At 43.1% G+C, this 13,153-nt stretch overlaps 1 protein-coding gene across 3 annotated transcripts in view; it reads left to right on the top strand.

Moving 5' to 3' along the window:
- Positions 1–13,153, top strand: part of LOC144753560 (uncharacterized) — a 516,183-nt gene that overhangs the window by 249,232 nt on the left and 253,798 nt on the right. For 2 of the 3 annotated variants that reach the window (XM_078641208.1, XM_078641209.1), the window contains one exon: positions 2,064–2,163. The exons of the other annotated variant lie outside the window; for it this stretch is intronic. In XM_078641208.1, coding sequence (XP_078497334.1) covers positions 2,064–2,163 — 100 coding nt within the window. The remainder of the gene's footprint in view (positions 1–2,063; positions 2,164–13,153) is intronic. 3 annotated transcript variants of the gene reach the window in all.

A 13,153-nucleotide genomic window follows, 5' to 3' on the forward strand; every position in this document is an offset into this window, starting at 1 on the left:
AAAAGGCTATTGATATTATCTTTATAGAAGAATGGTCAGAGAAAGAGATGAAAGAATAAAGAGGCAATTAGAAGTAAATGATCACATTAAGCGAGAATACAAAAGGTTAAAGGAATTTGAGAGTTTGAAAAGAAAGAGAAAAGACTCAACTGAGAATGAGAGTGAGCTCTAAAGATTAATTTGTGAAGAAATGGTGATGGTGAGAAAAGCATCAGCGGGGGGAATTAGGGCAGCATTTTTATAACATTGAGAAAATAACAAAGGTTTTCATAGATGTGCAGAATTAACATGTAGATTTTGATAAAGAGATGAATATTCCCTCATGGGATCAACATTGTAAGCTACTATGTAGGGTCACTGTATTTTCTGTGAGAAGACGATGAGTGATCCTGTTCCCATGAGAGCATTGTAAGACGAATGGCTGGCTGAAGAAGGAAGAACGCCGTAAGCTAAAGCAATGATAATATGTGTTGTCTATATTAGTGTGGGATCCTAGAGTAGGTTAACACTTTAACCCACACTCCTTCCAGACCCAGACCGTATGCCACTTGCTGTGACACTCTACTGAGTTTTCTGAACCTCTTGCTATGAGAAGTTCTGCTTTTATTGATATTTTGATTTATATAGCTGAATTGTAATGCTAAAGCTTTATGCTTTTCTCTCACTCACTCTCGATCTGTAACCCTTTATGGGTTCTAATTGACACCATTTTCTTCCCAATCCTTTATGGAACTCACTTTAATGCATTTATAATATTACCCGATTAATATTGAATTTGAATTCTGCCATATATTGATAATTTAGATTAATACCAATTAGCCTGCGATTGGCAGTACAGATAAACTACTAAAATATTTGAATAATAAAACCATTTAACTCGTAACAAACTCTCATAATTGACTGAAAATAATTTTCGATTGTATGATAATTTATGTGATATACAGCTGCTGTTCTTCTCTGAAAACACGGCGAAGATCCATCCGAGAGAAAGCGGGAATTAGGCCGGATGGTTGTAACCGTTATTTTATTTTAAACTAAATCCCCGCCCCAGCACTTGATACCAAAATCTTAACCAACACCTTCTGGGGACAACATGCACATTCTATACGTGACACAGCTACTACTACTGCCTTGTGGAATGTGCCAATTCCAGGTGTTTACAAAGAGGCGAAATGGAGATAGGTACATACTTTTGGCGAGCCTTACTGCATAGACCCTTACTCCAGAAGAGATACTCTGGTAGGTCATGCCTTTGCGTATTCTATTTGTGTAGGAATAGTTTTACCTCTTCTGCATCATCCTTAGAGTCCTCCTGAAGGGTTGAGCAATAGCTAGCTTGCTGCGTCATTTTATTGTTTATGAATATCAGAGAGAATACCATGACAGATATGGAAAAGTTTCTTACCTGTAAACCTGGTTCTCTTGGTGTTCTTCCTCAAACCGTAAGCATTGTGTTTTCAAGATGAAAAGGTGGTAAAGGCAGTAATACTTTCACTCTATTTAATTCAAAATGAACTGCCTCACTGACCTGACTTTGCACTGCACAGAGTGTTGGCAATGCCAGCAGCCTCTGGAGTTCCTTAAAAGTGCAGTATCTAATTGGCACACTGTTGTGCTCGTTTAGATTGTACATTTTGTATCTACTCTTTTCATTTGATCTTCAAACATATTATAAGTGTACACATCACATAAAGGTCATATTGTTTACAGGTTCTCCCCCACGCAACCTCGTGGGCTACAAAGTGAGTGTCTTTCCCCAAACAGTTCAAATCCTGTTGCTCATGGAATGTGCAATCCAGGTACCCCCAGGGGTTTTAGTGCTTTTCAGGGCTAGTGAGTACATTTTAACTCCATAACCCCTAATGACTCTAACATAGACTTCTGTCCATGTGAGAGATACAGGAACTGACCCCGGTGACTTGTACATAGCAGCCTGCAAAGAAAGTGAGGCTCAAGACCATTACATTATTAGCATTGCGATCAAAACATTAATTTCAAGACACCGCCAGGCATCTGACCTGGCATCCAGAGATGTTTATGATTAGCATATCTTCTGTTTACAGTGTGACAGTCTGCATTACCAGGAAGCCACACTAAAAATGGAAGCTGAAGGCAATGAAGATGTGTATAATTGCTGTGCAGTGCAAGAAGATGAACAGCCAGGTAAGTCAAGAATCTGGATTTCATTTATTACATTTTTTGTATACCACTTTCCATTTATTTATTTCTATTATTGTATATTTAACAGCAATATAATATTACTCAGTGTGTTAAATTTACTATGTTGACAGTGTCCAACAGGTGCAGTTGGAGTAATAATGAGTTCATAGCCCTGAGCCTCAGGTAGCAGAGATAGTCCTTAGGCTTACATTGTGCTTGTTGTTGAGGGTCGTACTGTCGACGTGTAAATGTGAACCCACTTATCTGGTTGTTCACTCCGTCTGTCCATTACAGAAGGTCTCTTTCCTGAGCCCACATCCGCTCTTATTCTCTTCAGCTAGACGTATAACCTTCATGTTTTTCATCATACAACCCTCTGCATTGTAAAACCTCCCCCCTTGATTATTCACAAATATCTGTTCATTCTGTCACACTGAAACACATTCCTATGTGGCTCTCATCCTGAATTAGAGCTATACCTCTTCTTCCAGTTTATCTCTCACATACTCCTTCACACCCCACTGTCACCAACATTGTCTCTCATCATTCTCAAAAGTGGTGCTTTATCCTTTCTGTAGAGCTCTCAACCAACCTTATATGTCTTTTACCAAATGTGAGAAATTGGGTTGTTGGTTAAATGGGGGGTGACCCCCGTTCAAGCAACTAGCACAATCCCTGTCAGGGTAAACCAATAGAGGGCCACATGTGCTACCATTTTATTTTGCAACTCACAAATTGGGATTTTTAGCGACTCACAATTAGCGGATCTCAAATTGAAATGTACTAATGTGTCTCAGAGATATTTTGCAATTCCCAATTGGTTCACAGATGACTTATTGCATTAATATTCATGGGGTAGGTCACGATTTGCGACTCATTAAGCATGGACTGTTAGCATGGAGATGGCGGCCTGCTGGGGACTGCAGACCACCATGTCTGTGATTTCTTTTTAAATAAAGCAATCAGTGGTGGGGAATTTGTATCTCCCGACGCCAGAGACATCTAGATTTCTCACAAGGGCAAGAAGTTTTTTTTGTTGTTTTTTTTAAACATTTTATTAAGTAGAACTTCAAAGGGCAAGAAGTTTTAATGCCTATTTTGTCCCAAGGACAAGTAGACAAAGACTTGCTGTAATCCGATACACAGCTCTTCAACACTGTTGGTCATAGCCAGTCAATAATTCTGAATGAACTACATGCCACTACGTGCTGAAATGTTGTGGCCTGTGATTGCACTAATGGTCTGCAGTGCAGTCACGACTGGGTTTGGATGAGGGGGGATTAGCTCGCTCCACTGGTTCACCTTTCCTTTCTATCAGTGGCTCCTGATCAAGGCTGGGCTTTGAGCAGTTTATTGGCAGTGAAAGGGTCAGTGCAAAAGCTGGGGCCTGCACTTTCATTTCTCTGAGCAAAAGACCAACAGGATGGAGTGTAACTCGTAGTTGCAGCTCCGTGTGGAACACCCACAACATTATCAGGTAACAGGCATTTTGCTTTCTCCCTGAGGCTCTTGTGTGGCTTCCAGGCCCTCCCGTCGTCCTTTCATTTTTTTCGATCATGAGGCAAACATCGAGCTTCTGCAGCTCCAGAACACCTGCAGCACAGGCATGTAAGAGGCTGGCTTATCTGCTTCTAGGTCCCTGCTCTGACTTGAACCCGTGATCCCTGCCTTTTATTCTTTGTTCCACCTATGGGCCTCATAAGGCCCCAAGATCTCTCTTCACCCTCGCCTCCTGGGCCTACAGTAAAGTGCCTTGCTTTCCCTTCTCATGCTGCTCTTTGCCCCTCCCTTCATACTTTGCCTTCCCTGTGCACCTTATGTCTCACATGGTGCCTGCTCCTCCTACCCCTTCTCGGACAGCCCTGGCCCGCTCCTCTTGGCTTCTTATGTCTTATCTTTTCGCTGGCTTACATTAACCCCTCCCATGCCCATGACGAACCCAGCTCTTTATGAGCCACGGTGCTCCGGTGCTCATGACGAGCTGAGCTCGTCATGGCCCGTGGAACGCTCGCACGCTGGGCTAATTCCCCTGCTGTGCTGAGCGTTCCATTAAACGGGCGTGGTCGTGACGAGCTCAGCTCATGATGAGCTGAGCTCGTCATGAGCATGGGGGCGCGGTGCGCGCCGCCCCCCAGCACAGCATGGGAATAGCCCCAGCAGCCAAGGGGTTAAAGCTGCTTACTTTACCCATGGGGCTTTCGCTTTCATATAGGCCTCCGGCCTACCCCCATTTCTGTCCTTTCACTGGGCCCCTCGTGTCTCTGTTTGTGCCTGCACTATGCTCCTTTCACCCACCTGAGGCTTATTTGGTGGGCGTGGTGCTGTTCATCAGCTTGTTCTTCTAGATAGCCAGGTGCTCTGCATGTGTCCCTTCACCAGCACCAGGAACGAGAAGAGGGAAAAAGAAAACAGAAGGAGCTCAGCAGTCTGCTTTTATAGACAGGTTTGTGATGGTATGCAAGGCACAAGTCCTAGAGAAAATCTCTCGTGGACTAATTAGCGTAGGCAAGGCACAGAGACATCACATGAAGTGATGTCACAGCAAGTAATGTTACAGTCTTGTGAGGTGCATTAAAAGTTAGCATTTTGAAAAAAAGTTTTTAATATTGTTAGGCTTTGTCAGCCCTCCGAAATGGTCGCCGGATTGTATGAGATTTACAAAAATAACAAATATAAATATTCAGTGAAATGCTAAACTATGTTTTGTATTTGTTTTACTTCTTGTAAATCATTTGGTTTCCCAAACACAAAAAAGGGGACGCAAAGTGACATTTTTAAACACCCTTCTTGTTACAGTCAAAAACTGCAGTTTTCAATGAGTATATAGAAGGTGTTTCTTGTATATTTTTTACAGAGCAAATTTTTAGGTGTTATGTGTTTCGATCCTGATGTAATTTGTAACACCGCAAAACACCAGACTTCTAACATTGTAAAGAAATTAATGTGTCAATGGTGGACAATTCCCCCGTGAGTTAACCCCATAATGGGCTCCTCTGGAGTAGGAAGATGTTGTCTAGTGACAAATTACCGTGAGCCACATTGCAAATAAACACAAAGGCATATGTTTTGCCATTGGGAAAAGCAATGAAAATGCTAGGTAGCTGCATGGGTTTTCATACAGTTGTAAAAGGGACATACCTGAGCTTCCTTCTGCCTTGGGCAAAACATGATGGTGTCCCCTCTGATTAGTGGGGGGACTCAGCCCACCCTCTTCCACCCCCGACTTGTGCTGTGAAGATATGTGTACGAAAGACACTCAGTGTACATCTTCATTTAAATTACCTGATTTTACCAAAGCCTTGCCTTTGAACTGAGGAAATCCAAATGCTTTTTTGTGCACTGCCAAGCATGGCTTTGAGGAAACATGGGTTGCTAACTGGAGTGTGATCTCTTGAAGTGCCAGGGCACAAGTCTACATGCCTTGAGGCCTACAAAGGGGCTACAGCAGGGCCAGCTCAGTTCTCATTAAATAAGGATGTACCGTCAAACTCACCCACAAACACCCATGAGTGTCTCAATATGCTGCCTGCACCTTCCTCTAATTTACAGCCATATATAAGCCTTAAACTCTTCATCGCCCCTGCAAACATTACTTAATTTTTGGTTAAACCCAACGCTCTTGTGCTGTTTAGCAATATACGGTTGTTTTAGGTAGCGTTTAGTAACTACTACTAAGTACTACCAATTTTAGTAGATTAAGAAACAGAGGACCAGGAAAATAAAACACTTGCCCAGGATCACACAATGTTGTTAACTAAAAGTGAGTCATGGTTGGAGGTTCAGAACCCTCGTTTCGCAGATGATTTTTAAGCCACATTCCCGCAAGTACCAGATGAATTGTGTGCTGATACAAGGCAAAAATATGGAATGGTTACCTACAATGTACTGGCAGAGGTGACTAGTTAGAGGAGCTACTGTGGCTAGACAGTGTGTGTGTGTATATGCAATGTATACAAATAGGCACATTAACAATTGACAGAAAAACGAAGTTGAGACTGTAGGATAAATTGGTCTAAAGAAATCCTCCTACTGTTTGGGACGGATAGATTGATGGGGCTTCCCGCTCCTTGACTTCAGTAAGATGTATTGTTTTCAGGGTGCAAATGTTTGTAGAGGCCCATGAGTCTGTTCTGTGTGTTAGATTTGTTTTCTTTTCCCGGAGCCTCTACACCTTGCTATAAGGTTGAACTTTAAATGAATGCAGAGAGCCGAGAATTTTACTGCTAGATAGTCGGGTAGACAGTTTTTCTTCTGCTGGAAAGAAATCACATGCAGAGCAAGTGAATACATGGGGAAGTTACCACTGGAAGGTACTAAACCCAGGAACAGCTAACATTGCAAACTTCTCAGGAGAGACAGTAATACAATGTGAAAGTGTTCTGATGCGGTGTTCTTTATGGCAGAAATCGCACAAGTTACCACTGTAGAAACAATTTGAAAGTGTCCTGTGCTATGTTCTTTACGGCACAAATCAGGCAGGTACCCACTGTAGAAACTCTTATTCTTAAGACTGTAACCATCCCAAGCCACCTCTAAAACCCTACCCTCCTTTTTGCTAAACTACTGTGAAATTTTAGGTACCATTTCTGTGAAGCATCAATTATTAAAATGTGTGGATACATGCTAGTTTTTCTAAAAAATATTCATAATATAAAATCAGTGTAACCAGTTTCAACAAGATTATGGGAAACATGAAAATAAACAAGCACTCGCAACACCAATAGGTCTGACTTTGTTGGTCTGCCTTTTGGTTTTGTCAATGCGTGTCTTGTTTTGACATGGCTTATGTAAACTTTTACTGTTGTTGGAGATGCTGGGTCCTAACCATTACAACAACTATTGGAAAAAAAGTTTTTGGTCTCAAAGCACACATAGCCACAGTATTTCCTGGCACTGAACAAAACTATGTGTTCGATATGCTCCATGTAAAAGAGAAGAATGCTGTCACTCACAGTAAAGCCAGTTAATATATAGATACATTTTTTATAAAAACAAAAGGTCTTGCTTAATGCCAGGCCTAATTAGGAGCTGCATTTTAGCACTACCAAATATGAATGCATAGTTTTGCTCCTTCGAAAATCTGTTGAGCATTTATAAGTTCACTTTTCCTCCAACCACATTTTTCCCCACCCAGGAAGACATTTTCCTTCTGTCATTGTCAGTAGTAAATTTCTAACCTTTCTCAGTTTGGGAAAAGATTAGAGAAGAGCCGGTGAATACCACTAAAACGTGCAAGTTAGTAGGTTTATACAGACTCAAAAAGACATTCCAACCTTGGAATCATTGCTTACCACTATCTCTAGCCCCAGTATGTAGATAAGCAGAAAGGTGGCAAAATAAGGCAATTGCTAGTATTCAAACCCTTCTACAGTGTGAGCCCTGGCATAATCAGAGAGGCTATTATCAGAGTTCTTATAAAATGAGATTGGTGCCATTATTTGTCACTGCACTACGTGATACTAAAGGGGCAAGTGGATTTAGTTACAGGACAGGTAGATTTATGAAGCTACCTATTTTATTAAATTCCACACCCCTGAAAGCAGCCCGTTCTTCTTAAAGGAAAACGGGATGCATTTAAAAAATAAAAAGTTTCCTATTAATTTTGTAAGATTTCTTAGAAAACTGAACCAGCAAGAGGAATGCAAGTATTCCATCTCTCATCCCTTGCCACTGTTTAACTTCGTTTTCAATTTAGGAAAAATTTCCATCCTTTTCACAGTGAAATCGGGTGGGTCAGGCTCCCATTTTTTATGTCAAGCACAGTTTCTCCATAGTAGGGAGCCCACCATACACTTGTGGGCAGCGGGTGGGGGAGCCCCAAGTCCCTCGCGTTCCTAGCTGGCTCCCAGCGTGGGAGAGAGGCCGCATTGCTCCCGCCTGGGGGTAGCAGCTACATATGCTGCTCCCCCGGGGGGAGTCATCTCTTGATCTGTTTCCCAGCCCGCATCAGTGTGGGCACAGACACAGATCACAAGCCTGCTCTCAGCTGGTAGAAGCATTTTTAAACTTCCCACTTGCTGGAAGCTGACGTTGTGTTCGCTCCCACTTGGCAGGAGATTAAAAAATGCTCCCATCAGGCAGGAGCAAACACATGTTTCCTAGGCGAGCCCTTTGCCCAATCCTCAAAAGACCCGGTGTGCCCAGTTGTGGGGCCGAAATGTAAAAAAATGGGAAGAGGGGGCATGCATCCCCCCTCCCTGAGCCATGATTGGCCTTGGAGATCCCATCCCCCCCAAGCCTGCTCAGTAGCTGTGTCCTGGGGAGCCCACCCCGGCAGGTAAATCTGTTGTAGGAAAGTGCCGATTTTGTAATGTCACACCCCCCCCCCCCACACACACACACACACTTTTTGCTCCAGTGCTAATGGTTATGACTCTGGTAGTGCAATTGAGACTGCTGCCCAGACCCCAGTTCCAGTGTTGTGTCTCTGAAAATGTATGTATGAATTTGCAATCCAAATTGACAAGGACTTTACCCCCCATATAAGTCCATAGTATATGGTATCAGTGATACCCAGGGCATGGGTAGTTAAGGGGTCCCCAAGACATGCAGCACTGTTTGTGCCACCCTGAGTGACCCAAATAAACTAATGACAGCAGGTCTTCTATTGCAGACTGCAGTAGCAGTGTAAACTGCTCAAACTCGACTTTACCCTCACCTTGTGTGGCAAAGTTAGTGTACTATCTCTGATATACGGCAAAGAAAAAGGAGCGTTAAAAATCAGTCTGTGATTGTCCTATCATCAAATCTAAGTATTATATTGCTTCTCCAATAGTTCATATAGATCCAACTCAAAGTAGGAACTCTGGAGTCTTGTGTATCTCTTTGAATCCAATTTAATTTAAACAATGCTTTATCTTAGAAGTAGTCCATTCAGCTCAGCTAACGCGTTTCGTCCCACAGGGACTTCATCAGGGTTTTTTGTTCTCTAGGATCAGGCCTTTGACAGAAGATCAGATCCTCTTCCTAATTGTGAAAATCCCAGTAAAGAGCAATTCATATTAGAGAGTTCCTTTAATCATCTTATTCCTTCTGTTTGCCGTTCAGAAAGGGTCAATCACTTTGACTCTGTGATATACGCCAGTCACCCCTGAGGAAGGCCTCATAAAGGCCAGGAGGCAGGGTGAATTATATCAAAGGTGTGGACATGTAAGTGCAAGCTTATATGATGTTATACTGCCATTTACCATTAATGGACACTATAAGTGTGTGACAGAACCCCAACCCAACCCGTCTCCTTACCTGTTTCGGGTGCGCGACGTCCATCTTCTAGTCATGGCAGGTGGCAAAGGCAGCAAGACCTACAAAAGAAAGAAGGACTGTTACAAAAGGGGAGGGCAGAAACCAATAATATTTTAAAACTAACGACAAACTTATCCCAGCAAGGAATGAGGGGTAGGATGGGAAGCACTATGACCAAGGAAAAAGCAAGAAGTGAGGTGGTGCAGGAAGGAGGAGATCAAAATGCTGACACCAACAGCGTGAGGGGAGAGAGAGAAAAAGGCATGCCAATACCTACATTCCTGAAGAGGAGGAGGAAGGAGAAAGTTACGTGGATACCAATGAAGAGGAGGAACCAGTAGAGGAGTGGTTCGCCGCCGCCTGATGGATGCCGCCAGAGATGCTGCAGCAGCTAGTGCGGTGAGTGCGAGGAGCTGCTGGGGAAGCCAAAAGTCTAAAACATAATGGGGAGCACTAGAGAGACCGGCAATAGACAAAACAGTCTCCATTATGGTGGGGATCTAAGAAAGCCCCTTTTTAACCTCACAGACAAAAGCTGAGAGAAGAAAAAGCTACTTATTTTCTTCTACTCTTTATTTGTGCACACTCAGTTTTTTTAAAGGTATTTATTTATTTTATTTACTTACCTGAATACTCAAAGTATGAGCTGGGCACCTGCTCTGGCACAACGTCCAAGAAAAGAGAAGCATAGAGAAAATAAGACTCCTACACCTCGGGTGATCTGGGGACGGAGAAGTAATTAGATAGAAAGGATATTGTCATTCTCACCATACTATTCGTATCTTAGTGGCGGTGATCCCACACCTCAGGATGCTGTGAAAGATGAAAAGATCGAAAGAAGTTAATTCTGGGCCTGTCAACACTGGAAATAATGTCATCCTTGCCCCCACCCGGGATTCTAATTCCTTCTACAAGTTTTCACTGTCTTGTACTTTCATTATTATGTAAATAGTTTATAAAAAGGCAAGATTTAATATACTACTAAGCCTCCAAAGCTATATTTCCTCCCTTCCTTCCCTCAAGGTGGTAGACGGTCCATAGGATAACATGGACTGGCACCTGGAAAACCTGAGGTTGGAAATTCCATTATGGTATCGCCTGAATGTGTCATGTTTGGTATAAAACAACGTGTCTCCTCCCTCCTGACACGAATCTCCTGTTGGGGGCGTTGTAGTATGCATCCAGATGGCTTTCTTAGAGGTTGACTAATACTAGAGAAGTGTGGGAAATTCCCACACTGAATCCTGACGGTGCTCCTGATTAGGTATTTAACCTCTAATTTTGCAAAGTTTATTCAAGTTCAAAAAACAAATAGTAGTTCAAGAATAATTTTAATCCAAGGGGTCGTATATTCCAATCATATAGACTCAGATAGTGTTCAATAAGTAATTCACCACAAACTTTTCATGGTCCCAAATCCCAATGCATTTCGGGACACAAGTCCCTTCATCAGGGGAATGTGGATAATCTGTAAGGAAACCAAACACTGTTTCGGGGGGGGAACAACATTAACCTCTAAAATGACTCAAGTTAGATTAAATTAAATTAAATGGAGTTGGAAGATAGAGTAAACAATAAAATACATGGGCAAACCAAAGTGCAATCGGAGACCAGAAAAAACGTGGGTGCAAAATAGATGTGCCGAATAAAAATGAAAACCGAAAGTGGTGGAAGAAAACACTGGGTGAGAAATACGGTATAACCTAAGAGAGAGCAATATCGAAAGTTAAACCATAGTGCAAGTGGGGATCGCCGTTAGACAACACCCGGTTAGTGCACGTTATTCTAGTGGCTTAGAAGCGTGAAACAACCAATGATAAACAAAGTACGGGAGCGTGAATCTTACCCGAACAGTGAGGTAGCCTCGCTCAAACAACGAGTCTCAGCGGGAAAGCGTAGGTGTGCGGAAGAGAGGAGTGTTTAAGGAAGCAAGTAGTGCGAAAATAAAAGACGGACCAAGTAAAAACACCTGATATGAGAAAAGAGTAATGGATCCCATGACATGCACTGAATGGAAAGTACTGCGTGTCACATGTCCAAATGGCTCCTAAATGTGTATAGATGTTGGGGGCAAATAACAATTTAAGTGGAAAATAAACGAACACAGATAATCAGCGGTAAACACAGGGCATAAAATGACTGAAGTACAACTTCTTAGAGGTTGCCCACCTGGTTGCCCCAGCTTCTCTGTGCCCTTGACTGGAAAGCGTGTGTTTTCTGTGTTTGCTGCCACCAAGGTAGGATTCTGACTTCCTGTCAGTCAGTGTGAATGCTCCCAGGAGTCAGGAACAAAGGTTTAGGCAGGAAGGAGGTCCTCCCAAGCAGGCTTGTGAAGTGGCCCATCAAGGCGGTGTTCTTGAAAGGCTGCACAACCTCTGATATGCTTCAGGACTGACTCACATAGGAGCAAACAGCCCTCCCATTGCCCCAGGCATATTTGCATCTGGACAGATGGGAAAATAATTAGTCACGGAGGTGTACACCCCCAGGAGGCCAGCCACACCTCTAGGATGGGCAGCCTGATCTTTACATTAAAATTAGATTGCTGCCATCTTTAGGAATGGCAGTATAGAGGGTTCTGGGGAGAAAAGGTGATCCATACCCTGGATGTGGTCACCTCAGGGCCAGGCTAGCAGCAGAGACTATCAACCCATTGGCTACTTGCTCCCACACCCCTAACTTCCGTAAATCTAGGATTTTAGGGACATCGCTGACCCCAGAACCTCAGTTCTGAACAACCTGCATCAAAGAGGACAGAAGAAGAGACCTGTGTCAGCTACAACAGGACTTGCACAAAGAAAAAGATGGATGCCCTACACCTGTGGCAATGCTCTGGGAACTGCCGATCGAGACTTGTGCCAGGCTATATCTCAGTTCCCATGGACAGAGACCCCTGTGGAAGCCTGAACTACCCTCAGACTAGTGCCACAAGTCCCCTGCAAAATGCAGGTAAAACAATGCTCTGGATCAAATAGTTGCTGGCTATCAGGCCCTCGGAGGGATCGTCCAAATCCCGATAGTCTAGTGCATTGTGGGAACTGTAGTCCTGCCTTCCAAGAAGATTCAGGGACCTTCCACATTCCCCGGTACCACTGGAAGTTGAAGTTACTTTCTGCTCTACTTACCGCTGCCAAAGGTTGTTGGTTGTCAGTCCAGCAACCGACCCCTTTACTCGACGCTGCATCAAGAGGAAACTCCATTCGACCTTTGACCTATGTCAGTAACCTCCCTGTTGTGTTTGTGCATCTTTTTCCCATACAGCACCGTTTCAATGGTAAAAGCAGCCCCCCAACTGCTCACCTTTAGCACCAGGGACAGCCAGGACAACTCTTCACCTGGGCTCCACGGGCCTGGTAAAATTGAACTGCCTGTTGGTCCTGTAACCCACATCACTTTTACCCTGCAAGTGTACCACGCAACTCGACCTGCAAGTGACCGATTGTCACTAGTGGTTTACCCATTGACCTCAATGATAAAGGTTCACTGTATTATTCTGCACTGATTATATATTGCTTCAAAACTCTATTACTCCGGTTATATTTATGCTATTCTGCTCGTTTTGCTGTCTAAATTAAGATAAAAATACATTCTATTTTTATAAATTGGTATCGGATTTCTCTTAAGTTGTGTCAATTACATATCGATCATGTTGGTGAAATGCTTAACACATGTTCCTCTAGTGAAGCCTGACTACTCTTTGCCACACCACCAAGATTGAGCTAATGATTTTTTTGTGTGAATCCAAGGACCA

The sequence above is a fragment of the Lissotriton helveticus genome, chromosome 5_1, assembly GCF_964261635.1.
Source record: "Lissotriton helveticus chromosome 5_1, aLisHel1.1, whole genome shotgun sequence".
NCBI lineage: Eukaryota > Metazoa > Chordata > Amphibia > Caudata > Salamandridae > Lissotriton > Lissotriton helveticus.